This window comes from Desarmillaria tabescens (genome assembly GCF_030435595.1).
Source record: "Desarmillaria tabescens strain CCBAS 213 chromosome Unknown EV420scaffold_25, whole genome shotgun sequence".
In the NCBI taxonomy this organism is placed as follows: domain Eukaryota; kingdom Fungi; phylum Basidiomycota; class Agaricomycetes; order Agaricales; family Physalacriaceae; genus Desarmillaria; species Desarmillaria tabescens.
Genome location: NW_026848324.1, coordinates 168,262 through 193,107, shown reverse-complemented (window position 1 = coordinate 193,107; position 24,846 = coordinate 168,262). Strand labels below are relative to the sequence as shown.

The window sequence follows — 24,846 nt, the reverse complement described above, 5'->3', positions numbered from 1 at the left end:
TACAACATAAGCATTACGCCGAAGGGGAGTCGAACCCCTACCGCTTGCTTGGAAGGCAAGCATGATAACCGTTTCACCATCGGCGTTACGTTATGGAGCATGCACCACTCCCTTACGAACCTATCAAAGACGTCAGTGAAACATTCGTCACCAAAAATTCTACAATGCATCATTCGCTTCTTTTTAAATCTTTTAATGTTAAAATGAATGAATAAATTAGTGTGTTGATTCTACCCCTCGCCTCTCTGATGAGCCGCAAAAGCCATATTTTGCTCAATGGTGGGACGTTTGGGTTGGGATGGGGGGACGGAGGGTCTGCGGGGCAGCACGGGGGTGTCCGAGGTGGAGTCGGAGTCTGCGATGGCGTATTTTCCCAAAGTGTTTGTCCTGACGAGGTTTGTGTAGTACTCTGATAGGATCTCACGCGTGCACTAACCAGGGGAAAGATCAGTGAAGATCCGCCACAAAAGGGAAAACATTACCATCAAGCGCCAATCGATCATCTGCAAAAACTCCCTCTCAAGAATGTTAAGCTCCGTCACGCTGATCCCCCCGACCTTTGCATACAGCGCGTTAGTGCAAAAGGTATCGCAGAGGCACTTGCTGGATACGGCGATGGCGGTGATGAGGAAGCGATGGCAGGTGAGTGAGGAGAGGGTGAAGAGGGGGTGGCGGGCGCAGATGGCGTCGATGTAGTAGAGGGAGACGAGGAGGCAGGAGCGCTCGACGTTGATGAAGCGGGTGATGCGGAGGAGGTAGTCGAGGATGGAGATGGAGGGGGCGGAGCGGGAGTGGAAGCGCGTCAGGGATTGGGGGCTGAGGGCGATCAGGTCGTTGTGGGACATTAGCCGTTCGAGCATGTCGGCTTGGGAGGGGGCGGGGGTTAGAGGCGGAAGGAGGCGGGGTAAGTGAGAGCTCACCTATGAGTACGACGAGGTCGCTGATGGGCGCATCTTCAAACGCAGCGGGAAGCTCGACTTTCATCGACCCATGTCGAAGAGTTGCCTTAATGGAAACCACACGGCCCGCGGCCCGACTCTTGCACCTGTACAGTTCTCAAGCGGAGATTCAACTTTATTTTTTGGGTGGGACGCCGGGAATTGAGGCCGGCGTCGATTAATTGACTTGACAAGGACCATGGCTCCCAAATTCGTGTGTATTTCTTAACGGTGGTTAGTCGATGCTGGTTAGCTAACGTCGGTGTTCTAGGACCCCAATGAGATCAAGATCATCTACCTCCGAGCCACAGGTGGTGAAGTCGGTGCTTCCTCTGCTCTCGCACCAAAAATCGGTCCTCTTGGTCTAGTCTGTCCAATTTACTCTCTATTATACCAATGTACTCATTCCCTCTGCAGTCACCGAAAAAGGTCGGTGAAGATATTGCCAAAGCGACAGGCGCATGGAAGGGTCTCCGTGTAACCGTCCAACTCACCATCCAAAATCGGCAAGCAGCCGTCTCTGTTGTTCCCTCTGCTTCTTCCCTCGTTATCAAGGCTCTCAAGGGTGCGTCGTCCTTCTTATATAACTCCGCCATGCTCACCACCGTATAGAGCCACCCCGTGACCGGAAGAAGGAGAAAAACATCAAACACTCGGGCAACATACCATTTGACGAGATTGTCGATATCGCACGGACGATGAAGTCCAAATCTCTCGCCAAGGAGCTCTCAGGGTGTGTAAAGGAGATTCTGGGTACCGCCCAGTCAGTGGGATGCACAGTGGATGGCAAGCCCCCTCATGATATCATCGACGCCATCAACGAGGGCGAGCTCGAGGTACCAGACGAGTAGACTGTTTATTATTGACATTCGCAATGCATATTATTCCCCTTTTATTACATCCCGTTCCTCATATTCGGAAACTTGCTACGATTATAATGCAACCAATTGTACTCGTTCATCTCAAGTCCACCCATTGCATGCTTGACAACAGCAACCAAGGCTCTGCCCAGGCTGAACGTCCTTGCCTTTGCCGCCTTCGCCCCTCTGACTGCCATCACCGCCTCTTGTCACCACTAAGTTCCCAGTACATCGCACCCGCCAAGCCTTGCTGCCGGATATACTGACCCTTCCAATGAGCCACCTCTTCCGAATCAAAACTGACCATTTCCCGCGTACGATAATCGTACGTCCAGCTCGCCTTTTTGTGCTCGTCCCGCATGACATAGCTCCCAGGTAAAGGCAGCGCCCTATAATCATACACACCGCGTTCCCAACTCCCCTCCCCAACCCCACTGTACCCCGACCCAGGGCCGTCCGTACCCATAAACGACCTCCCATAAAGCGGGATACCCAACACGATCTTGCCAGGATGCACACCCTTGGACCGGTAAAAATCCACCGCCTGAGACGCACTAATCGGCGGCCCATACAGATTCGCCTGATGGCCCGCAACCTTGTCCCACGAACCCGCAAAATCATACGCCATCAAATTCCACAGATCCAGCGACGCGTCCATCTCTCGGACATGGAGCTTGTGGTAGTTGTCCGGTCCGCAGGGCGCAGCGATGGTGAGCAGGAACCTGTACCCGCCCCTCCCCTGCGCGTGGACGTCCAGTGCTCCGCGGAGCTCGCGGAGGAGCTCGACGTAGCCCCGTGCCTGGGCGTCGTTCTGGGGGTACTCGTAGTCGACGTCGAGCCCGTCTAGCCCGTAGTCTTCGAGGAGCTGGAGACTGCTCCGGACGAACTGGGCGCGTTTGGAGGGGTCGACGACGACGGGGTGCATGCTGGGGCTGTAGGTCCAGCCGCCGATGCTGAGGAGGAGTTTGAGGTGCCTGTTGGCTTTTTTGAGGAGGTGGAGGGCTTTGAAGTTTCCATAGAGGCTGCAAGGTGGTTAGTGGGCAGTAAGAGGGAGAGGTGGAAAGAGGGTACTTGGAGTTTGCATCAGGGTCGTTCCAGCTATCACCTTCGTAGTGGATCTGCTCGTCTGCCCATTGGTCTGAGAGTGAGACGGTACCGGTGTCTGGGGAGATGTTGGCAAAGGCGTAGAGGAGATGGGTGAGGTCAGAGGTGGGAATGGCAGAGGGCGGGTATTTGCGTGCGTATATGCCCCAGTTGACGAAGCTAGAATATGCTTAGGCGGTTATAATAGATACGAGAAGGGGACGTACTAGCCAACGTTGTATTTGCCCTTTGTCATTGTAGGCGTCCGACGATTCCAAGCAAACAAGACAAGCACGAAAAAGAGACTGGTGACTACGAACAAGACCCTTTGCAGTTTCTTCTTTTTGAGCTGGGCCTTTTGAGCGTTTAGATTTGCAGTGTCGTCGTCGTGATGTTCAGAAGTGGGGAGAGGCTCATAGTTGGTGGACATGAATTTATATAACGCTGGGTACACTGCCACACTGCGTATACCTGTGTCGTCATGAATCCCACGCGACCTTTGCATTCCTAAACGCGCTCAACATTCCCACGGGTATCAGCGTCCCCTCCACAATCTTCAGGTCCCCAAAGCGGTGCATGATCTCATCCGCATACAATCCCACAATCCACGCCTCGACAGGATAACCCCAACACTCCCCGACAGCCTGTAGCCCTTCCCACGCCACAGCCCAGTCACTCAGACGCGTCTCCCTGCCAAGAATATACTCTTCCCACGGCATAAACTCTGTCTCGCCGTTCCATCGCGTCTTGGCAAGCTCATACGCGTCCCGGTCCAGCCTCATTTGCTCCTCAAATACACCCGATGGATCTCCAGCCAGACTATCCCGCACCGTAAGCACGTGCACAATCGGGTTCACCACGTCCAGCCCGCCCTCCGCCGTCGGCAGGAAACACCACCCCGCCGGGATATCCCTCACTCCAAACCGCGCCTCGATCATATCCTGAATCTTACGCACCACAGATCCATCTGTCTCTGCAAACACCTCTCTCTGGATACGCGCAAACGTAGCCACGATATCATCCGCGTGTTCCTGGCCAAAGCACCGTGCAGGCTGTGCGAAATTGCGCCGGAAAAACTCGAGGTACTTGTTCAGCGCATTCACATAGCCAAACACAGACTTGGCTGACGCGAGTTGTCGCCGGAGCTCTTGGATGTGCACGTCCACTGCGGTCTGGTCCACGACGAACCGACCTTCGAACACGAGGAAGCCCCAGCCAACCCGACCCTTGGGCAGACTCGGCTCCAGCTCTGCTCCAACACAGACACCTCCCGTCTTTTTCATATTAAACGTGATCCCGACAAGCGACGCGTACTTGTTCATCTCCCGCCACGCGTCCGCGCATAGCACCCCGTCATCACTCTGGTACCAAAAGTCGTCATAAATACTGTATACGTACAGCCCCTTTGCCCGCTGGTTCACCGCAAAGTCCATCCCAAACAAAATTGCCTCTCCACAGAGCACCGACAGCGAATGTGCAATCGGTACCCCACGAGACCGCACCCGTACACCATCAGACCCAAACCTCAGCTTCGCATCCAGCCATTTCCGGAAGAACTCGACCCACGTATCGGACATCCCGAAAAACTTGAGCACCGTCAGGATCGAGTCGTGCGGTAACGACGGTCCGAACCACTCCAGATCTGCACGCATAATGGTACAGCTTCCCTTGAGAGTCTTTTTCAGGTGCGCCTCTGTGCTCACAAGCCTCAACAGCACCTTGCTGCGCGTTCAGTCCTTGATTTGGTTTCGACCCAGACCTAGGGCTCCTCATCGTACGCCGTCTCGCCCTCCATCTCATCTGGGAGCTGCGTCATAAAGAACTGTCCGAGCTGTAGCGCTCGTCGCTTGGCTTCAATGCTCACAGGAAGATGCCGACTGCCGGAGTGTTGTAAAGGCCCGCCTCGGAATCCGACTGGTCCATCCGGAGACTCCCCGAGCTGCTGGTTTCCGCCGCTTGAGCTGAGCTCGAGAAAGCACGGGTGTCTCGGTTTTCCACGCGCGCGACTCGGCGACTGATTTTGAATGCTTGTTTGAATGTGGTGCTCCATTGGATGCCAATGTACTGGAAGAGCAAGGCTTGCATGATTTCATTGTCCATGTATGCTCTGCAATAAAGAGTCAGTTTTCAGAAACAAAAATATAAATAGACTGATACTTGCCTGTACTTTCCACTGAGGTGCCTACGCATCTCAACAGCAACGCCTTCCTCAGGCCAGTCCCACTTGTCAAGACCAGCCAGCTGCATATTCAACACACTCGTCACTTCCTCGATAATCACAGCACTATCGAGGAACCCCCCAAGAGTCGCGGCTTTTTCCGCTGATAGCAAGTCTCGCGCGATGAGCGACTTGATGAGTTTCCGCATACCATTGACGTCGATAGGACTGGCGCAGGAGGGTCTCTCCGCGGGCCTTGAGAGTCTTTCCGGAGGGTCCCCAGAGCGGCGGAAGCCTCCGGAGAGGAGGAGAAGAGCTCTTCGAGGTAGGCTTGGATTGCGTGGGTATCGACGTGTTTGGGGGTGAATATGAGTTCTTGGATGCGGTCTTGCTGTTCGGCTTTTTCCTGGCGCATGCCAGTGTGCTCGGATGCCGAGGGGGCGGGGTCGGGGGCGACGGCGAGGGAGTCACCGCTCTGGAGCCATTCGCTGAGGAGGTCCCCGAAGAGCTTTGCGTAGTCGTAGCGCGTGACGGCCTGGCGGAGCTGAGTCTTGAGGGTGTCGGCCCATTGGGAGACTTGGGCGGGTGTGATGGAGGGATCTGAGCGTGCTTGGTGGAGGTACCTACATAATGGAGATGTGGGTTAGTGGTAGTGGTGGGTGGGGTGCACGTACGCTTTGTAGTCATCCAGCGACGTATTAACCAAATTCCCGAGTCCCTGTCCACGCGTCGATACGCTCGATGAGTATCCCGACGCGCGTTATGGGGTCCGGGGCGCCTTGGGATTGTGCAAGTGTGTCGGTGACGTATTGTGTACATGCTTCGCGCTGTCGTTCGAGCTCGACGAGTTTAATGGATGTGATGTATTGCAGGGTTTGGCTGAATGCGCTGGAGGAAGCGGACATGGTGCTGTTACTGTGATTGCGTTTTCAGTTTTAGTTTTATGGCGAGTCAGAGGCCCCTTTTGGGTGATGATTATCTGGAATGTTCGTGAACAGTGAGCGCGTATAGATGCGTAACAGGATGACGTGGAGGCATATTCAGAGGTCTAGGTTGGCGATGTTTGATTATGTGCAGGTGATGTTGGTCTTGGTTTATGGTAAGCTGAGACGATAGTGTCAGGCGCCTCGGAACGTCGTCGTAGTCAGTCAAGAGGTGAATTCGGCATCTGCCGTTTGTGATTAAACGTTAAGGTCGTGTGGAGACTTGCGACTTACAGCTGTTTGCATACACTGTATCATATAGCTTGACAGTAAGTAGCACGTGTTTTGCGCGAGAGAAGAGAGTAATTTGGACTTGGTCATAAGCCATGGTTTACGGACTTGAAGACGCGTTTATGGCTATTTCGGCGATCTCGGAGGCCCTCTGTGCGCTCGAAGTCCCCAAAACACGGTTTATTACAAAGTCCGAGCCTTCTTCCATCATCCACGAAAACGCCCTGGCTGTCAAGCTGTATGCAAAGGCGGTTAATTAAATGCAAGAGTTCAAAAAACAAAAAAAAAACTGTATGCAAACAGCTGTAAAGTCAAGATGCTGCGCACTTTCTTAGCACTAAAACCAAGCATTGCCTACTGAATGACTGGCAAGTCAATCTTCCAATTCAAGCTAGCCAAGTGTACGTACGCTCCAACCCTTCCCTATTCTACGCCCGCCGCCATGTATCTTGCCATCAGCTTCTTCCCGCTGTCAAAGAGGAATAACATCAGTCAAGACAGACCTTTAATATCACACTTGATGCTTCTTTAAACTATATTACACACGATATGAATAGAACAAAGAACAACCCTGAGTATCCAATAATATATTATTAACGCCAGCAGATTAGTGGCCATACGTCTCCGACTGATTCACCACGTACGTCCTTCCACGTCCATACCCATCCATACGGGCGGTCAAAAGGCGCCAGCGGTGCTTTCATAACCAAAAACGAAACCTCACACAAGCGATTGAATAACCCTCCCCTACATCCCACGCCGTATCCCTATCGTACCGCCAAGTAGCGTCGCAGAGCCATTGCCCGGTTTGCATGTACCCGAGATTCAACCGCAGAGATCTCAGTCGAGAGAGCGAAGAGAGTGTTTCCTTGATTTGTTTCTATATTAAAAAAAGGCGTCCCCCTCTTGTTAGTTGTTGCTACGGGTCGGATAAAAATTTCTGATATGGCTGGCTCACCATACATGTCTTCTGCATATTAGCGGGTGTGTGGTATTGGTTCAGCTCGAGCACGTCCAACCCTGGGAACGCACGGGCGATGTACCGTAGGAGCTCTTCTTGAGATTGGGGGCAACCCCACTTGTACGAGATAGCCAAGGATCTGAGATGTGACACGGAAAGGGTCTTCAAGATGGACAGCAGCTCAGGGCACGATAAAATACCCTTGGGAAGGGAACATCTCGCGAGATCGGCTGTAGTCGTGTGGTCTGGATAAGCCGTCAGAGACAGATCCGTCAACGTAGAGGGAAGTAAGCGAAAGATAAAGTCATCCGGAGAAGGATTCGAAAGCCTGATGGAGTGTAGCCTGTCGATTACATCGATGCCTTCAGGCATCTGATGTACGAGACGACACGTCCTCCTCTCTGCATCACCCGGGACCAAACGCACATTCAAAACGCGTAAGCGTGGCGCGAACCTGAGCAGCCGCACCCACGAATCATCAGAAGGTTCGTCATCGTCGTGTCCCCGGGGCCAGACCCCTTCGACGCGAAGCTCGCGAAGGACGGGGAACTCTTCATCGAACAAGTCGAGAAAGAGTTCTGCTGGAAGCTCAAGGGTTTCGAGCGACGCCCGGCAGCTGTGGATCAGGGGGTGCAGGATAGAAAGTTCCGTCGCGCGTTGGAACCATCCCACGCCGGCCAATGTCTTTCTGTGTGGGTAGCAACGCGAACGGGGCGTGGTAGATGAATTCCCGCAAAGAAGGGGTTGGGATGTCGTGTGTGTCAAATATCTCTGCGTAGCTTTGCCACGGGGAATTACGTATCTCTAGAGATTGAAGTGCGGGCGCGAGAAATACGGATTCCAACAGCTCGCGCCAGGGTCCGCAAACTGTGAATTGTGACAAGGCATACATGTTCGTAGGTTCTTCATGAAGGGAAAGGCTGCAGCGATGTTATCCGGCAGGGCTTTGGGGAATTGAAGTGTTTCGTTCATGACGAGATCGGAATGGCCCCCGAAGAACTTTTGGATATCGAGTTCGAAAAGACCTGAGTAAGTGTGAGATGAGGAGAAGGAAGGAAGGAGGAGGTGCTGCACTGACGTCACGTAGGTCCATAGCGTTGAGGGCATGAACGCCGATCTTCTGGGAGTTACGCTATTCCATGCCCACTGATAGCGGCAGTACACGTGTGGAAGACATATCCTTCTGAGATGACGAGAGGATGCGGCTAACATGCGGACATCTTTTGTTGAAGGGCCAAACGGTGTCCATGGTGCCGAGCCAGCGCACATCAGCTGTACGATGTAGAGAACGACGTCGTCGTTGAGCGTCCATCCTCTAGGGATGAAAACCGACGATGCGGGAATGTGGGTGTGACGAAACAGCCATGGTGTGCGAGGAGGGAGAGTATCAAGGAGTACCTGCTCGTTAATATTCAATATAAGCCCTGGGAGAAAGAAGATATTTTAGATCGCAACGCACTAATGTTGGTGCGACGGTAGTTGGCAACAGCGATGTCAACGCTAGAGATGAAGTTCCACTGAAGGCTTGAATATGGCTATGCATAAGCCCGCATGCATGAAATGCGACACTTGAAAGTTGTCGTGCTATCGCAGATTAAGTAGTCTCGGAGCATTGGCATTTCACCATTCACAAACCCAAACCTTGCTCTCGGTGCTTGTTCGGTGGTTGATCCGTAGCATCTCGACAGGCTGAAGAATCAATTGATGTGATTACAGCTGATTTACTTGGTGCCTAGATAGAATGGAGGCCGGTTAGTGCCAAGACGCTTAGAGGGCAGAAATGTATTGGCCCCCTGCGGCTAGCGTGCTCCGTTTGTCCTGATTCTCTGTCCTCGACTTTTCCCGTTTCTGATACCCTCGGAAGTGGGTCATTGAACACCCACGACCGGAAAGAGCAACGGTGCGCTTTGCCCCATCGGAATTTGTTGCCTGCAGATAATAGAATTACCATTTTCGTGAGTTCATAGAGTTTCCGAGTATTTCGCTCTTCAATCCTGGTGGGAAATCCGGCAACGCGAATAGACGTCTTGAAATGCAACCGCACTCGTTAAATTTTCACCAGACTCGAAGCGCGCCTGATTTTGACAAGGGTTGCGATGTGCTAATTGCCACATGCATATTCACAGGTGTTCGCGGGTACCTGGTAGGCAGGGTCATGAGAACATCCCCATGAGTATGGTCCTGTATTGCCGGGTTGAAGGCTAAAATGGGAAAAGCCATTCACGTTAGCCTCTCACGTTCGAAACACGTTACACATTACTCCAAATTATGCATTCATATAGGTTATTACTGCGTGCGGATTCCGGCGTTTCTTTGAGGCTTCCTGAATGTGGCTGACCGGCTAGCTACAGATATAGCGAGATCGTACAAGATGGCGAAGATGGTGGTTATGAGCATTTCTAAGGATCGGAGAAACAACAGAAGGGCACAACGAATTTCACGTTGCATTCGTACGGAGTCAGAGACGTATGGTTCTGCCCAAGTCGGTTAGTCATATACAAATGAAGTACAAATTATATTGTGCCAACCGGTGACTTTAATGCATCCTCTTGAATTGGAGAATTCCAGCACGTCACGGAAAGAAATGATTGACTCGGTGCTCGTACATAACTCTCCGTGCTTGCCAAGGATCTGCATTGCATTCAGCCGAGAAGGGAAAACGGAATAAAAAATAAGCTTTTACTTACTGCACAAGTGTGCAAGCCGAACATGTCCTTGACGATTTGAACTTCAAGATCACCCGAGTCGGAGAGACGAATGTCGGCTTGAATGCAGGGAGGCCTGTTGACTACGGCATAACGTGCGTGTGTGTAGAATTGGACGCGAATATGTCCAAGAGGAATGGAGATAGATATGGTGCGTCGCGAGAGAGGCTTGGGAGTAAGGGTCTGCAGTGCGAGTTCTTGAGGAGAAGGTATGAAAAGATAGCATTTTCTGTTCATGGAGGTGAGTATACGGTGCAGCAGAGATCGATTGAAGATCGCTGCAAGTATGTGTACTGCCCACATGGGTGAAGAGTTCGTAGCGCGAGAATACAAGAAGTGGATTTTATAAGAAACATCTTGCTATGTACTGAACAAGGCAAAGTCAAGAACAAAGGCGTTGGTATGGAAAAGAAAGGCGTACCAGGCATTCAAGCAGTCTTTGATACTATTGAAGCTTAAGGGAACCTTCATGGAGATCGTGGTCTGTACAAGACCAGGTACGGGAATTGCCGGATGTCCTCAGTTTCTAACGCTCCGGGTTACACCTCAGATGCATCTACAGAACTGACTTTAGGCCTCGCAACTGCGGGCCATGTCACCTTTATCAAGTACCGTGGACGTTGATTTCATTTGGATGTCTTAGTGCATGGTACTCTTAGGGTTGGACGACAGTGAGACGCATACAAGACGAAACAGCACCAGAGTTGGCGAGATATACTGCTGCATGATTATAAGGCGTGTGTCTGTTATATTTGAACATCGTATATCAACTCATATATCCCCAGTAGGTTATCACGCCAATTCCATAACGACCCTATGATACTGTGATGCCGGAAAAATATCGAGTACCGCTATCAATGCAGACAGGATGAAAATTGTTATGAAATCGTACTTTCTGGCAACGCACTATCGGCGGATAAAGCTTCTACTCTCTGGGAATTTCTGGAAAACTGTAGATGCAGTTCGACAAATGGGAATGATGAGAGGGAAGTTTAGCTCAGACAGGTGCGTGGAAACCTTTTTGCTAGTACCTCCATCGACGTTCGTGTCACCATAGGTGGGTACTTCTTTGGTATGGAGAAAGGCAGGTCCTTCAAATTTGCCTGCGGAATATTACAAAATCGCGTGTATGGAATATAAGATTCATTCACTATCGCGGACACGACTTCTGCAAAGGTATGCGAGAGAAACTGTCTACGTGATGAAGAAGGTTACCAGCACGCGGGGATGAACGGCCGACGCTTCGACCTGTGAAAAAAGGGCTACACTGATTGTTCAGCTTCTGTGACGGATTCGAACGACGCCTCAGCTGCCAGTGGTGGCTTGTTGTATGAACGTTTCGGCATTCGAGAAGTGTAAAACAGAAGAGTCCTGTGTTCATCCGTAACAGGTGTTGCTGGGATCCTGGAGTACCGAATCATACAGGAAAGACAACTTTAAAGGACAGCGGCATCATCCTTTGGAGTCGTTCGGTCGCTCTCTGCTCAACTGAACTAAAGTTCTTAGACACAGGCTTGAATTCTTCTGCGAAGCTAAAATTCGAATCAGACGAGCCTCGGGTGGAGGCGTGTGGCGCACCTACTGATTCATTTGCTCTCGGTGCTTTGTGGCGAAGCCGTCTTGTTCGGGATGGATAACTCTGGTGGGAATGAGACGTATCGCTACAAGATCTTTGATGATCCTGGGTTCTTTAGCAACAATGCAAATCCTTGGTGGGGTGGCTCTTTCGAGCAACAATTATTGCCTCGTTGGTTGCGAGATGGAGCTCGCACAAAGGTCAGGTAGAATATAGACAAGGGTCAATTGCTTATTGATTAATGATTGGGCATCGATTGATGCACATATTCAAGAGCTGGGAAGGTCGACTTGGGACACAAAGCCGGTTTTGGGTACGTCAAAGCGCTAAAGAAAGCGCACCCTCATTCTACTGCCAAGTCAGACAATCACTGATAGCGCGTTCTAGTACCTCGAATTCTTCCCGTGCAACTTTGGTTCACTAGCGCGCTGCATCGGAAAGGCCCGTCTGCGAAATGGTCTCGACCTTTGCGTGTATCCAGTATCATGGAGCGATGTTACTCAATTGTCAATGTCCCCAAGATATGAACTCCGGAACATGGATGTCGCAAGATGATGAGGATTCGTACGAAGACGGAAAGACGGGTCCCAGACGACCCGTATCACTTGACCCATCTCTCGGATATATGGAAGCGAAGTAGAGTACAGCGCTGAGGTTATGGCACTGCACACGGATGGAGCTGTTGGGCGACTTGATGAAGATAGCACAACTTTGGTTGAACTTGGCATGCTGATTGGAATCGGTTTGCTACAAGCATTCAGAAACGTGAAGGTTTCTAGGCCTAGTACGAGTCCGTAGGAATACTTACGACACTACCTAACCAAAAATTGCGGCAGAATTGACAATTCAGCGAAGGCTGTATGATGTCACGGTAACGGCGTGACAGAGAATTTGGACGCGGACATTGGACCCGGGCGTCGTTTGTTCTTCATACTCGTCATTGGATTCAGGTAATCGCAATGGCGCCCAACTTTTTCTCAAAGCTGGTCAAGTCGCCCACTTCCACGCATAGTCGTGATCGTTCCTTCGACTCCCACCAGTCACCTTTCCCCGCCCCTCGCAGCCGAACTTCATCTGCTATCAGCGCGACCGCGTCTCCGTCCGGGAGCTTCATTCCATCCAGTTCACCGGTCAAAAAGTCAACGAGCAGCCAGGCCTCAAGAATAAATACCGGTCAGCCTAATGGGTCGCTGCAGGACGTCAACCCGAGTGTTATGGTTGTACCGCCGTCGCCGAGCTCAACTTCGGGCGATACAAGCAAAGAGAAGGAAAATGGCATTACCAATGGTAGCAATGGTATGGATGGTAGTGCGAGCATTGCAAACAATAGCGCTCGTCGTCGAACACCTTCATCGCCTTCAAAACTGCCGTCTGCACTGCCAGTACCCCCGACTACGGCTGAGCCTGCGACTACATCGTCAAAGACGGCCCCCGCTTCCCAATCACGACCTCCATCACGTCCAAATACGGCTTCATCTTCAAAATCCAACCTTCGCGAAGCCTTCGCAGCTGCTTTTACGAAAGATACCACCTCCACGACGCCGCCTTTGCCTGCTGGCGGGACACTGGCTGCCCCATTTACCCCCGAGATACACCGAAAATCATCCAACAAATCCCTGAAAAACGTACCTCCACCGCCACCCATATCCACTATCCATTCCAGAGCCGCCACGACACCGAATCTCAGTCTTGGAGATGTCAAGGACAATCCGCCGGGTCAAAATACAGATGATGCTTCCAAGGCGGCCCTTGTGGAATCACCTACGTCAATAACGATGCCTGAAATTCCAGAAAATTCACGAGCAAATACGGGGCCAGTAGTAACGAATGAAAAGACGTTCCTTGCCGCGTCTCGAGACACTGACGCCACATCAGTTAACTCCGTGATCACACCACAAAATGGCCAGAATCAGAAGAAGCCGGCAAGCCGGCCATGGAAACGCCCCTCTTCAAAACCAACAGGTCTCGCGAGCGCCATCGCTGCCTCTGGTTTGGCAATGGCCAACCCCGTTCTTTCAGCACCCCACCAGGTTCATATCAGTCCTCCTGCCCAAAGGAAAGCTTCCTTACCGTCGCCACCTTACCTGAACAGGACAGGTTCGACCTCGTCACATAACAGGGCAGGATCGTCTGACTTTTCCCCCAAGTCAAAGCGCTCGTCTACAGCATCACCAAGGCGCAAGTCGATGTCAGTTCACAGCGACATAAATTCCGAGTATCCTGATGACCAGGTCGGTGGGGGACCTGACTATTACTCAGGACTGGAGGACGAGACCTCAGACGAAGACGAGGGGGATTCAGATGAATCAGACCCTTTGATGGACTTGGACTTGGGCTCTTCCGACATACCTGTTACTGGCTTCGCAGTGGCCAGCAGTAGAAGGAATGCTGACTTTCATGAGTTATTCTCTGCCATACCGGAAGGTGATTATTTGATCGAAGGTGCGTCATAGAGTATAGTCGTACGTGTCCGGCCAACTAATATCTTCCCAGATTACGGCTGCGCGCTACAACGAGAGATTCTAATTCAAGGAAGACTATACATATCCGAAAACCATATTTGTTTTCATGCCAACATCTTTGGGTGGATCACAGATGTAAGCCATTCCAGATGTCCTTCCCTTGACAGATGTAATGCAACATTTTTGGCAGCTCTCTATACCTATTTACGAAATCATCGCCTTGGAGAAGAAGATGACCGCTTTTGTGATACCCAACGCCATCCAGATCACGACGCGTCAAGCCAAGTATAACTTCGCATCCTTTTTGTCCAGAGACACGACGTTTGATGTCATTTACAATATCTGGCGCCTTGCTCGGCCTGAAGACACGCAAAGTCTCGGTTCAGGATCTGTGGAACAACCCGTTGATCAGATTATTGAAGGAACTATTATTGGCGGTGGCGTCAATGGCGATGCCGTGATTGTCGGTAAACAAATTGGAACCGTTCAGAGAAAGGTGACGCAGTGCCAGTGTGGCAAGGACGGGACACATTACTCTGAGAAGGCTTTGGAGATGATTATACCAGGCACTCCCGAACGGATATACAATCTCATGTTTGCGAGTGGGTTTATGAAGGAGTTCTTGGTCGTCGATCAAAAGCTTATAGGTGCGTTTTCCTTTTGGATATCATCTCGACCTCCTAAGTTAACGGGTCAATAGATATCCAAGTATCTGATTGGGCCCCGATCGAGCCTGGCTCTAAACTCCTCGCCCGAAACATGTCGTACATTAAGCCACTAAACAACAGTGTTGGGCCGAAACAGACAAAGTGCGAAATTCACGACGAGACTGTGCACTGTGACTTTGATGATTATATCGTTACTGTCACGACAACACGGACACCAGATGTTCCTAGTGGCGGTGTCTTTTCAGTGAAGACGAGGACTTGTATCATGTGGGCCAGTGCCGTATCTACTAAAGTGATTGTGACTACCCAGGTTGAGTGGACTGGAAGGAGTTTCATTAAGGGTAAGAGTTTCTGTTGTCATTACATTTACGCTATCATTCATTTATGAAACTCATAGGTATCATCGAGAGATCAGCCATTGACGGACAGAAGGTATATCATGCTGATTTGGAGAAGGCTATGCGTGCCTATATACAAGAGCACCAGTCCGAGTTCGTACCCGAAGGTGTGGATCCAGCTGCCTTGGCGCTCGTTGAACCTGTTGCTGCTGCGGATGTCAAGCAACCCACGCTTGAACCCACATCAGAAAAACAGCGTGAACATGAACGTAATCGCCGTGGTCTACAATGGGCCTGGGACACATTCGAAGGTGCTGCGTCTGTCGCCAAACAAAGCACTAAAGGTGCTTTGGAGCTCATTGGAGATGCTTGGGACCAGTCGTCTTCTACGACCATCCTGATTTTCGTTATCGTGCTTCTGGTTATCAGCAACATATGGACGCTGGCGCGCATGGGATACAAAGCCGAATCTGGGCGACGGAAGGTGTTACAGACAACAGAAGAACGTGAGAAGTGGATTCACGGTGTAGTCACTGCACTATGGGATGAACTGTCAGCCGGGAAAGGTGCTGTCGTTGCGGTATCGGACGGACATTTTGATCCGACGAAGCTCGGCGATGAGATTATTTCGATGACGAGGAGACTGGATGATATGGAAGAGCGGATACGACACATTAAAGAGAACCTCCGGGATTTGTCGACGGAGGTTTCGGATGGGGGATCTGAGACGCTGGATTAAGGACAGCTCTTTTGGTTTGCTTCTGATGCTTATTGCTTTTTAATTGTTATTAGGTACTGTGTGGATCGTGGGTTGTATGACATGAACAATTGAAATGATTTTAAAGAATTCCGCCCCGACACTGTTGCGACGACGTAAAATAACGCGGACCATCCGTTCCACCTGGTCTTTATGGTAAGACTCTTCGCTCTATCTTCGGAGATAGGTCTTAGATGGACGTATAAAATGAGGACTCGGTCTGAGTGGACACATAGGTCTTCATGTTCGACGGTCTTATAATCTCTCTTTTACTGCTGTCCAGTGTCTGGGTGCCGCAAGTCATTTCCCAGTCAACTGTCCCGCCCAATTCTGTGGTAACTTCCCGGTCGACTGCTGCATCAGCTATAAGAAAGCTGATCTCCGCTTCAGTTTGTAGATCCAACTACATTTGCCGTCCTGGGAGCCAATGCCACGTTCCGTGAAAATGCATTCAGCGCCGACGAATTCTTCAATCCCACCAACTCAAGCCCTCCATTTTTTCAGATATTCGATGCTTCATTCATCGATGTTCTAGGTGAATCGCCTGCCATTTATGAAGTCGCGTCGAATTCCACATTTGCTTTTGCTCATGAGGCACCTATATATGTTCCCGAGACGGACGAGGTTTTCTTCGCTAGTAATGCTGGAGGCGACCTTGGAATGAGCGATTGGGACCATAATAATGTCATTTCAAAGATTAGCATGACACAGGTTGAGGCGGCGATTGATGCTGCCAATGCATCTGGGTCGGTCAACGTTCCGTACACAACTGTGCGTCGCTGCTTTTTTGGAACCTGACATTTGAACTTCATGTTCGAGACGTGATAGTTCATTCTCGCAGAAACAGTCCAAATGGCGAATGGCGGAACGGGGCCGTACAATGGCTCACTCCTGGTTGTTACTTCAGGTCGCGCATATTCTCCTCCCTCGATTGTACTCATTGATCCTTATCCACCATACGATACCACTGTTCTCTTGGACAACTTCTTCGGTGAGGCTATATATACGTTTCATACGCGATCAGCTGATAATCATGTTGCGCAGGCCGGCAATTTAATTCTCTCAATGATATAAAGGTTCATCCCCTGAGCAGAAACATGTTCTTCACGGATCCGGCGTCAGTAAAATCATTCATCGAGGGTCGGGAAGCTTTTCTGACTATACTCAGATATGGATGGTTGGGCCATTTCCGACCCCTTCCACTAATGCCGGCGCAAATTTATCGCTTTGATCCCCTTACGGGCTCAGTTCGCGTTGTAGCTGATGGGATAGGATTGCCGAATGGTATTGCATTCTCACCCAACGGCTCAACGTGTTACATGTCAGCTCCTCTGGTGTAGCTTTGTAAACTCACACTGACGAAGTTGTATAGCGGCGACACTTCAAGTCAGGGGGGGTTCTTGGGAGTCAACCAAACCCTTCCCTCTACAATGTATGAAGTTTTCATTGCTCGTCAAATCAGCTCAGCGTATCTCTGTCTTAAGCTACGCGTTTGACGTTGACGCTGAAACCGAAGCATTGAAAAATCGCAGAGTGTTCGCGTATGTCGACACAGGAATCGCAGACGGTAATAGTCACCTATATATCTGGGAAGGAACGTACTATTAAGTGAATTAACTCATCCTTCAGGCATCAACGTTGACACTCAAGGTAATGTCTATGCCTCCGCTGGGGACGGGGTACATGTGTGTTCATACGGATTTATCTTCCTCTGCTGGTCAGCTCATATACTGAAATAGGTTTGGAACAATAAAGGAACGCTCATCGGGAAAATTTATCTGGGGACGGGATCTGCAAATCTAGTGTTCGCGGGACCTGGACGGCTTCTTGTTCTGTCAGACACGAAAATATCTCTGGTCAGAATAGCGGCTGAGGGCATGTCTCTTTAAACATGGTGATACGAAGCCTACCATCCTGAACTATAAATGAGTCTTTGCAGTTCAAGGAATCAAGCGATCAGGATCTTAGAGATGAGTCTATCAAATTGAGCCTTTGTTCTAGCCCTGTGTACAGGAGCAAGTAAATGTACTGGACAACCACTTCCTTAATTCAGACCACTGATTGTGAAGTCTTCCCGGCGTTCTTTACATCCGTGGCAATGTTGGTGTTAAGTTTCGTCCTGAGGGATGGTCAGCTTGCCTCCCCGAAAAGATGTTTTCTACTTACTGTTCTTCAGCTAACGAGTCTTCTAAATCCGAGGTATCATCACCCGCAGCTTGAGCTTGAGCGATCTACATAGCGATGGGTGAGACGCCATCAATGCAATAATGACACAAAACTGACTTTGATGTTAAGAACCTGAACTTCACCGGTCAGCTTCAGAACCTTGTTCTTGATCTTGCCGACTTGTAGAGCATCAGCTGCGACAACAGCCTCAGCGAGCTGTTCCAATGAATAATTAGGACACTTACCTGCAGCTCCACTAGCTGCATCAATAGCAGGATTGAAGTCTTCGGTTTCGGCAGATTCAGCAGCTTCTCTCATCGTTTGCATATCATCCTGTTGGAGTAATAAATCCCTGGTCCTCGCAACACGGGAGAAACGGTGACTGACCAAAGTTTGACTATCAACGGTGGCTAAATCGACGTTATTGAAGGGATCTGCAGAAGCGCGACTTGTTAGAGCCCCTCTTTGTTAACGAAGAGGAGTGTAGAGCTCACCAACGAAGACCGCATTGGCCTCAGCGGAGGCATTGCCAGCAACACCGTCGGAGATTTGGAAATCGGCGTAGCTGTCCCACGGAGTGTCAACGCGTTGTCAGTTTCAACAGCGAAGAACGCTCACTCAAGAAGCTGGAATGCGCGAGAATTCAGTGCCACGGGTGCCGAGTGAACAAAACCAAAGAAAAGGGAAACAAGAGCAACGACGAAAGTGACTTGGACCATGTCGAACCAACGATATTCACGAAAAGCAGGACGGAATTGTATGAAAGGAGAACGTGAAGGACAGAAAGCAGGCTAGCTGCAAAGGAAGGTAAGGAGAAAGCTGAAGTGAAAGAAAGAGGGAAGAAGGAAGTGAATCGCCGTCAAGACGTCAACAAAGGCTCAGAGTTGAAGATGAGAAAATTCAGAGAGCATTGAGGGCCTTATATACGGACTGTGAGATCCTTTAGAAACTCCGGGAAGAAAAAATAATGGGACGGCTAATGCGATCATGTGCGTCCCTTGACTCCATCTTGACCGTTGTCAGAGAAACTCGAATGAATAGATTCAGAATCAGCGCTACAATGCGGAAGACCAAAGCTAGCGGGAAGTCATATTCACATGTGGGAATATTCTCATAGGAAAAACACCGAAGGACCACACGAGCAGCATGGAAGTGGTATCCAAGTGATCGCCAAGAGCATGGAAGTGCCTGGCAAGATTTATAAACCAGAGTCAGACCAGGGCAAACCTCGGAACCAGGTTGCAGCTCCCACGCTAATCGTCTTTAGAGGGCCGGCCGGGCCCCTACGGACTTTCAGAGGAAAGCCCTGTGCTGCTTGCTTTGATGGTCGTTACCCACAAGGCATTACGAAAGGCTCCCAGGTCAAAGGTATTCGTGGCGTTGTTGGGCCTTGTCGAAATCCATCGTTCTATGGTGGCTAAATAATTGGTCATAATAGTTGTCGGAGTCAGATACGCCCGTCTGGGATATTTGTTCGGCTAGCCTGTACGAATGGTCAATGCAGGGACTGAGGAGACAAAGACATATGAGAATGTCAAGACACGTTACCCTCTATAGCGAACCTTCTTTCAGTGCTTGTTTCTGATAGGACTGGATAGTTGTTGGTATACTGCCCAAAAACCGACCTGGGTCCACCAAAACGCGAAAAGGTACAGGGAAATTATACAATATTAATAAAATATCATGCAGACACTCTTCTTAGGTCGGGGGCCACAAACCATTTCGTTCCCCAGTGTCCCGCCAGTCAGCAAACATATTCAAAACTCGCGTAATAAATCTGTCCCTGCCCTGAGATATTGGTGGTGAGTCGGCCGACGACAGCCAATCTATGGTATAATCGGGTGTAGTGGTGGTATACATATGCAGCTCCGCATAGAATGGGTCATAGTAAGTGGTAAGAAATATTTCTCGAGCGCGAGACACCGATATTCTTTTAGTGTTTGAGTTCGTCACAAGAATTACAAGGATAAAAGAAAACTTACAGATACATGATTATGATCAGGAACAGCTGGACTATGATTGCCAATGCTATCCATGACAACGAAGGACATCGACGACTAACCGGAGCCGGAACCTGTCCACATGGGTCAGCAAACGCATAAACAGCAGTGAACGATGAATTTACCGGGGCTTTGCTTTTGTTCATGCTCTCCCGTACATGATGCAGCTTTCGCGCAAGCTCCTCCCTCTGCTTGCGAGATACTCTTGACGCCTGCTCCAGTTCTGCTAGCCGAGCCACATCGATGTCAGGACTTGACCTAGGACATCTTTCAGCTGATGGTTGTATTTATCGCACGAAAAGGGAGACTTACTGGAAAACATCCTCTAAGTCCTGCGCAATTTCCGACAAGCCCTGTCGCATATGACTGACCGCCTTCCGTCCGCGTTAAAGGCTCCTCAAGGGAAACTATGCTGTCATCTACTTCGCGTCCCATCGCATCCACTATTCGAACAGCACTGCGATTACGAGGAGAACCGTGGTTCTTATCTGGTTTCTCTTCTTGGCCATATTCATCCACGAAGTTTACAGTCGGCATCCTTCGAGATTTGGAGGGTGATACAGGTGTAGGTGGTATATCCGGTATATTGCTATCAATGTTGAGAACAGAAGATGGCTTCAAGATCCCATTCTCTCTAGTCGTGCGGGAGGGGCGTTGCTCATTATGTATAGTTTCTTCACGAAAGTCTGCAGACGAATTCGGTGTTATCTCGGCGCCAGACTGGTCAGAATCTGCAGGTGGTGGATCAAATCGTACGCTCTTTTTAGGCGTCATAAGCCATCCACCGGGAGGGGCAGGTGTCTGTGGAGGCAGAGAAGTGGTGCGTGCCAATGGAGTCGAGTTCTCAGGAGAGGATGGACCACCATTAGTTTCTTCCTCTACTGGCAGAGAGTTCGATCTGGCAAGTCGTGGAGCGGGAGTATAGGCCCAAGCGCCAGGCGGTCGTGGTGTTTTCAACACTGCTACCTGGCCGACAGGCTCAGCATCTTGTTCGGATTCGGAGCCAGATGATGGAGGGCCAGGCAATTCCGGGAGTCCCTTTGGAGGTGAAGGGGTCTGATATTCAAGTTGGGAAAATGAGGATCTTCGGTGCTGGGTAGTGAACAACGGCTCTGAACTAGGCGGAGTGGGTGGCGTAGATGGCAATGACAAGGGCGATGATGGCGGCGGGGTGGCAGGTGGGTCAATGGGTCGGTATGAATGTGATTCGTCTCGTATGTTTTGTGACCAAAGCTGTGGGGAAGAAGACTTTCTTTCTTCGGTGTGCAGTTGGTTTAACGTTGTCGTTTTAAGTGTGGGCGTACTCTCTTGAGGTAAATCCTCTCCATCGGTATCTGGAAAGATATCCGATCAGCGAAGGGCAGCGCTACGTAATTCTAAACCAACCTGTTGACTGCCCGTCATAGGCATTGCCTATATTGGGTGCTTGGCTACTAACAGGCTTATCACGGTCAACGGTCCTTGATTTACCATTAGAATGGCTGGGAGTCCTAGAATGTCCTGACGATTTGTGTTTGTTAGAACTGGCTGTCGAAGGGGAAGGGGAAGGAGGTGGCCTTGGGGCAAGCTTTGTTCGCTGAGAGGTGTCGTTTGGAGTATGTTTCGACAATGTAGACCCCGATCGTGCTCGGCCTTCATTGCTGTTACTATGGGTGGGACTAATGGATGTATTTGAATGCGAATAGCGCGATGAAGTACTTCGTGGGGCCGTAGAATCAGGTGGTAACGGAGAATTTGAACGAGACGAATAGCTGATCGGTCTTATACGCGACCGGGAAGGAGAGTCGGGGATTGAGAGTCTGGGTGAAGGAGTCCCTCGAGCAGAGACCTTTGAGTCTATGCGAGGTCGTATACCCTTGGAAGATAGGTGTGACGACGTGGAAGCGGTAGGGGATGGCGGGGTCGGTGAATTAGCACGACTAGAATGACTGTGGTGGGTACTCTGATTATACCATGTCGGATGGGGGGAGTTCCAATTCCGCTCTCGTTCATGGTCGACCTCAGCTTGAACCTCTCGTTCACGTTCTTCGTCGGCGCTTGTCCGCGAACCAGCAGGAGAAGCAGAACGAGAACTCGAAAAGGAATTATGGCGCTGGTGTCCTCCTGCTGAGCGAGATAGGCGGATAGCGTCTAAGGAGGACTGGCTTAGACTAGACAGTGTCCGAGAATGGGGCTTATTCCATTGCCGTTCTAGGTCATCGTTGTGTTCAGATTTCATTTCAGCCATCCGTTCTTGGTCTATGTGCACGTCAATTGTCAGTTGCCATTAGAATGCTGGATACTCACGATCTGCGTGCGACCCCTCTGAAGTTGCACGGTCATCAAAAGAGTCTACAGAATTCATGCTGTCTCGCCTAGCCAAACCAGAATACCCTGTTGACTTTGGGAAAGAGTGAAGGGATTTCTTATGCGAGGAATCGGTTGAGCGAGAAGACGAATGACTAGCGCGAGACTTTGGCGGATCAGGTTTGGGGGTAGAGAATGACTGGGAGCGCTTCAACTCTGTCAGGCTTCGACTTGTGTTTGAGGATGCTTTAGAACGGTCCACCGTACGTGGACGAATAGTCGCCTGCGGATCTGGCTGTTTCTTTCGAGGTGCAGTCGAAAAAGTAACTATAACAAGCCTTACTATACTGTAAATGAACAGAAAATAATGCGTACCTTTCGGAGATTCCCCTTCATCACTATCGAAAACTTGGAGCCCTCGCTGCATTTCTGAATCGTGATCTAGCAGATCTGGAGAAAAGATGAAGATATGTATGAAGACTGGGACAATGGACAATACATACTTGACTGAGCTTGGAGATAGGAGTTCAATGACATCTGCAATGAGTGCTGGGGAGTGCTTGTAGCAGCTGGAGGCGTTGTCTGGTTGTTACCGAGGTCGTTGACCATAGCTTGGGTGTCAATGCTATCGTTCGCTGAATCTTAAGATAGTTTAGTGAAATTGGACAAGTATATTGAGATGCGACTGACCGCGTATTGAACCAAAGGCACGTGGGGTCTTCGAATTTGCACTGAAGACGTCGGCATCGGAGAGATCAGACCTATGAGAGTGTCCTAAGAGAAAAGGTCAGAACAACTTCAGAACGTGAAGATAGGTACGTACTTTCGATCTCTTCGTCACTCATGCTCTGCCTTCTGCCTATGTTACCTGCTCTCTCTTGCCTCACTTTTTGGGCCCTAGGGCTAGCTTGCACCTCAGTAGCATCGAAACTATTCCGCCTCGGTCTGTTATCTTTTCGTGGAGTGTCTCCTGGGTCGCGTCGAGCACGAGAAAATATACTTCTGATGCTCTCTTGAGCAACACTAGCATTTGAGGAACCAAAATGGGGCTGATCAAAGTCAGACTCTCGTTCTGAAGGTGATGGCGGAGTTGGTATCGCAGTAGACGACGAGGATGGCGGAGGAAGTCTGGCCATGACAGCACGTAGACGGGCAGCTGGAGTATCTTCTGGTAAAGTGGCAGATGTATCCATTATCGAGAATGAAGATAGCAAGTTCCGCGAAGGCTCGTCGCCGATATTGAGCTCAACGCTGTTGCTTGCGATGGGATCTGAGAGGCGTGATGGACCTGACTGTGGACTGTCAAAATTGTTTCGAGGTGTTCGAGATACCCTAAGACGAGGAAGCGGAGGAGGTAGCGCTGATGGAGAGTCCATGTCGAACAGAGGACGAGCTGCGTCTCGTCGCGGTTGCCGATAAACAAGCGTGTATAACACGTGATCAACAATAGTTGTGGCGGTGCTACTGAGTTCCGCCATGTCAGGTGTAACGGAATCATCAACAAAGCGAAAAATACATAATTATAAGTATCCTGGTCCTACCTCTTATTTTTAAATGGTCTTCGGCTGAAAACAAGGGAGCTGTGTGGAAAATTCTGGTCAATCATGCAATTGTGACCAGGCCCTCGGAGAATTGTCCTGATCAACGGACACATTTAGTTTCAACTCAAGCTGTATACTATAACCAACGAATTTTGTTGTGGCTCGCTGTGATCCATCAATGCATCAAGTTTGAAGCTGAAGGTCTGAGGTTTGGCCTTCCAATGAAGGAATCCAGTCTGTCATCCGCCTGGTCAGCATTCTAGTTAACAGAGAAATGCACGATACACGGGAAAGGGTATGTTAGGGTCCCTGAAAATCCGTAATAAAGCAAATGCGATTGACGTAGGCATACTAATTGTAAGGATTACTGCAAACCGTATGGATGTAATATGTAAAATGTACCTATGAGTTTGCCGAAGACGGCAGGCACGCTTCGGCAGGTAATTGCCGAAACCTTATGTGGCCAACTGCACAGTCGAGCTGACTCAGGACCTTCGTCGTCTGCATTAGCTTCACCTCAAGACAATATGGGAAAAGGTTCGTCGCCGTCATTGCTGATGCTGTCGTCTCTGTCCATTGACCCAGGTACCCCCTAGTTCACGGCTCTCTTGCCCGTGCTGGCAAAGTCAAATCACAGACACCAAAGGTTGAAGCGCAGGAGAAGAAAAAGACGCCCAAGGGCCGCGCCAAGAAGCGTGTTCTATACAACCGTCGGTGAGCAGCTTGACGGCTTGAAAATGGAGGACGATGCTCAATTTTTGTAGGTTTGTCAATGTGACGACGCTACCCGGAGGCAAACGACGAATGTGAGTACTATTCTGTGTCCGGTATTGCGCCTGGTCTGGTCTGGTCTCGCCAACCCTTACTATTCCTCGCCTCGGATGAACCAACTTGATCAAGCATAGTTCACACTGAAACTACCTTGTTGACAAACATGCATCTAATGTCTTTCGCTCCTATCTGATACTCTTCACTCCCTCTTCTTGTTATCAATGTACTTACTGTCGCCTCCACTAGGAATCCTAACCCTGAGAAGTAGAGTGCTTGCCTGCCTCTTTCTTATCGGATTAGACTGGACGCAGGAGTAGTCGAGCTTGGGACCTCCGGGGCAACTTGACGTGGAGGCTGGGGAC

At 50.1% G+C, this 24,846-nt stretch overlaps 13 protein-coding genes and 1 non-coding gene across 14 annotated transcripts; 4 read left to right on the top strand and 10 right to left on the bottom strand.

Annotated features, from left to right (window-relative positions):
* Positions 1-14: 14 nt before the first annotated feature.
* On the bottom strand, positions 15-86 carry EV420DRAFT_t165. The gene has a single exon. It is a non-coding gene; the product is annotated as a tRNA-Gly (tRNA).
* EV420DRAFT_1553518 (cyclin-domain-containing protein) lies at positions 79-1,008 on the bottom strand. The gene is made up of 3 exons (XM_060473557.1): positions 921-1,008; positions 483-865; positions 79-431 (listed from the first exon to the last, which is right to left on the bottom strand). The coding sequence occupies exons 1-3, from the start codon at positions 982-984 to the stop codon at positions 231-233; spliced, it is 648 nt and encodes a 215-aa protein (XP_060328925.1). The 5' UTR covers positions 985-1,008; the 3' UTR covers positions 79-230.
* A 128-nt stretch (positions 1,009-1,136) lies between these two features.
* On the top strand, positions 1,137-1,826 carry EV420DRAFT_1553516 (ribosomal protein L11). The gene is made up of 2 exons (XM_060473556.1): positions 1,137-1,503; positions 1,551-1,826. The coding sequence occupies exons 1-2, from the start codon at positions 1,335-1,337 to the stop codon at positions 1,787-1,789; spliced, it is 408 nt and encodes a 135-aa protein (XP_060328924.1). The 5' UTR covers positions 1,137-1,334; the 3' UTR covers positions 1,790-1,826.
* Positions 1,827-1,833: 7 nt separating this feature from the next.
* Positions 1,834-3,137, bottom strand: EV420DRAFT_1621297 (glycoside hydrolase superfamily; the record flags this gene model as incomplete). Its single annotated transcript, XM_060475683.1, has 4 exons — positions 1,834-1,951; positions 1,999-2,820; positions 2,870-3,061; positions 3,109-3,137. 4 exons carry the CDS (start codon positions 3,135-3,137, stop codon positions 1,834-1,836), a joined length of 1,161 nt encoding a protein of 386 aa, XP_060328923.1.
* Positions 3,138-4,452: 1,315 nt separating this feature from the next.
* EV420DRAFT_568457 (uncharacterized protein) lies at positions 4,453-5,075 on the bottom strand. The gene is made up of 2 exons (XM_060482617.1): positions 5,043-5,075; positions 4,453-4,988 (listed from the first exon to the last, which is right to left on the bottom strand). Exon 2 carries the CDS (start codon positions 4,929-4,931, stop codon positions 4,641-4,643), a length of 291 nt encoding a protein of 96 aa, XP_060328922.1. The 5' UTR covers positions 4,932-4,988; positions 5,043-5,075; the 3' UTR covers positions 4,453-4,640.
* EV420DRAFT_568452 (uncharacterized protein) lies at positions 5,033-6,079 on the bottom strand. Its single transcript, XM_060482616.1, has one exon. The coding sequence runs from the start codon at positions 5,856-5,858 to the stop codon at positions 5,166-5,168; it is 693 nt and encodes a 230-aa protein (XP_060328921.1). The 5' UTR covers positions 5,859-6,079; the 3' UTR covers positions 5,033-5,165.
* A 381-nt stretch (positions 6,080-6,460) lies between these two features.
* On the bottom strand, positions 6,461-10,222 carry EV420DRAFT_1481271 (uncharacterized protein; the record flags this gene model as incomplete). The annotated part of the gene is given in 16 exon segments (XM_060469756.1): positions 6,461-6,481; positions 6,581-6,607; positions 6,663-6,722; positions 6,757-6,786; positions 6,898-6,950; positions 6,995-7,133; positions 7,212-7,902; positions 7,925-8,081; positions 8,105-8,612; positions 8,674-8,798; positions 8,850-8,903; positions 9,098-9,143; positions 9,163-9,208; positions 9,355-9,415; positions 9,821-9,845; positions 9,902-10,222. 16 exon segments carry the CDS (start codon positions 10,220-10,222, stop codon positions 6,461-6,463), a joined length of 2,364 nt encoding a protein of 787 aa, XP_060328920.1.
* A 2,117-nt stretch (positions 10,223-12,339) lies between these two features.
* On the top strand, positions 12,340-15,821 carry EV420DRAFT_568283 (uncharacterized protein). The gene is made up of 5 exons (XM_060482615.1): positions 12,340-13,937; positions 13,989-14,092; positions 14,148-14,604; positions 14,658-14,966; positions 15,023-15,821. The coding sequence occupies exons 1-5, from the start codon at positions 12,455-12,457 to the stop codon at positions 15,700-15,702; spliced, it is 3,033 nt and encodes a 1,010-aa protein (XP_060328919.1). The 5' UTR covers positions 12,340-12,454; the 3' UTR covers positions 15,703-15,821.
* A 141-nt stretch (positions 15,822-15,962) lies between these two features.
* On the top strand, positions 15,963-17,862 carry EV420DRAFT_1693094 (calcium-dependent phosphotriesterase; the record flags this gene model as incomplete). The annotated part of the gene is made up of 9 exons (XM_060479373.1): positions 15,963-16,055; positions 16,111-16,491; positions 16,549-16,711; positions 16,765-16,837; positions 16,889-17,041; positions 17,093-17,152; positions 17,205-17,287; positions 17,350-17,405; positions 17,460-17,862. The coding sequence occupies 9 exons, from the start codon at positions 15,963-15,965 to the stop codon at positions 17,607-17,609; spliced, it is 1,212 nt and encodes a 403-aa protein (XP_060328918.1). The 3' UTR covers positions 17,610-17,862.
* Positions 17,770-18,450, bottom strand: EV420DRAFT_1272489 (uncharacterized protein; the record flags this gene model as incomplete). The annotated part of the gene is made up of 6 exons (XM_060467700.1): positions 17,770-17,839; positions 17,887-17,951; positions 18,004-18,080; positions 18,132-18,219; positions 18,274-18,320; positions 18,381-18,450. Coding segments are annotated over 6 exons (417 nt in total), but the record flags the coding sequence as incomplete, so codon positions are not given.
* Positions 18,451-20,156: 1,706 nt separating this feature from the next.
* Positions 20,157-20,921, bottom strand: EV420DRAFT_1272360 (uncharacterized protein; the record flags this gene model as incomplete). The annotated part of the gene is made up of 1 exon (XM_060467691.1): positions 20,157-20,921. A coding segment is annotated over one exon (765 nt), but the record flags the coding sequence as incomplete, so codon positions are not given.
* Positions 20,922-21,032: 111 nt separating this feature from the next.
* EV420DRAFT_568227 (uncharacterized protein) lies at positions 21,033-22,252 on the bottom strand. The gene has a single exon (XM_060482614.1). The coding sequence runs from the start codon at positions 22,111-22,113 to the stop codon at positions 21,253-21,255; it is 861 nt and encodes a 286-aa protein (XP_060328915.1). The 5' UTR covers positions 22,114-22,252; the 3' UTR covers positions 21,033-21,252.
* EV420DRAFT_1272569 (uncharacterized protein) lies at positions 22,153-23,548 on the bottom strand (the record flags this gene model as incomplete). The annotated part of the gene is made up of 4 exons (XM_060467705.1): positions 22,153-22,622; positions 22,676-22,813; positions 22,863-22,946; positions 22,978-23,548. 4 exons carry the CDS (start codon positions 23,546-23,548, stop codon positions 22,153-22,155), a joined length of 1,263 nt encoding a protein of 420 aa, XP_060328914.1.
* Positions 23,549-24,117: 569 nt separating this feature from the next.
* Positions 24,118-24,523, top strand: EV420DRAFT_1644641 (ribosomal protein S30-domain-containing protein; the record flags this gene model as incomplete). The annotated part of the gene is made up of 3 exons (XM_060477677.1): positions 24,118-24,250; positions 24,310-24,427; positions 24,478-24,523. The coding sequence occupies 3 exons, from the start codon at positions 24,118-24,120 to the stop codon at positions 24,521-24,523; spliced, it is 297 nt and encodes a 98-aa protein (XP_060328913.1).
* Positions 24,524-24,846: the final 323 nt, after the last annotated feature.

Bases quoted from the DNA above. Each gene is read 5' to 3' on its own strand.
- EV420DRAFT_568227 (XM_060482614.1), bottom strand. From the start codon at position 22,113: ATGGCTGAAATGAAATCTGAACACAACGATGACCTAGAACGGCAATGG.
- EV420DRAFT_1553518 (XM_060473557.1), bottom strand. From the start codon at position 984: ATGAAAGTCGAGCTTCCCGCTGCGTTTGAAGATGCGCCCATCAGCGAC. The intron at 866-920 runs GTGAGCTCTCAC...CCCCCTCCCAAG, and splicing joins CGACCTCGTCGTACTCATAG to CCGACATGCTCGAACGGCTA. The intron at 432-482 runs GTAATGTTTTCC...TCCCCTGGTTAG, and splicing joins TGATCGATTGGCGCTTGATG to TGCACGCGTGAGATCCTATC.
- EV420DRAFT_568457 (XM_060482617.1), bottom strand. From the start codon at position 4,931: ATGGAGCACCACATTCAAACAAGCATTCAAAATCAGTCGCCGAGTCGC.
- EV420DRAFT_568452 (XM_060482616.1), bottom strand. From the start codon at position 5,858: ATGTACACAATACGTCACCGACACACTTGCACAATCCCAAGGCGCCCC.
- EV420DRAFT_1553516 (XM_060473556.1), top strand. From the start codon at position 1,335: ATGTACTCATTCCCTCTGCAGTCACCGAAAAAGGTCGGTGAAGATATT. The intron at 1,504-1,550 runs GTGCGTCGTCCT...ACCACCGTATAG, and splicing joins CGTTATCAAGGCTCTCAAGG to AGCCACCCCGTGACCGGAAG.
- EV420DRAFT_568283 (XM_060482615.1), top strand. From the start codon at position 12,455: ATGGCGCCCAACTTTTTCTCAAAGCTGGTCAAGTCGCCCACTTCCACG. The intron at 14,093-14,147 runs GTAAGCCATTCC...CATTTTTGGCAG, and splicing joins TCTTTGGGTGGATCACAGAT to CTCTCTATACCTATTTACGA. The intron at 14,967-15,022 runs GTAAGAGTTTCT...TGAAACTCATAG, and splicing joins TGGAAGGAGTTTCATTAAGG to GTATCATCGAGAGATCAGCC.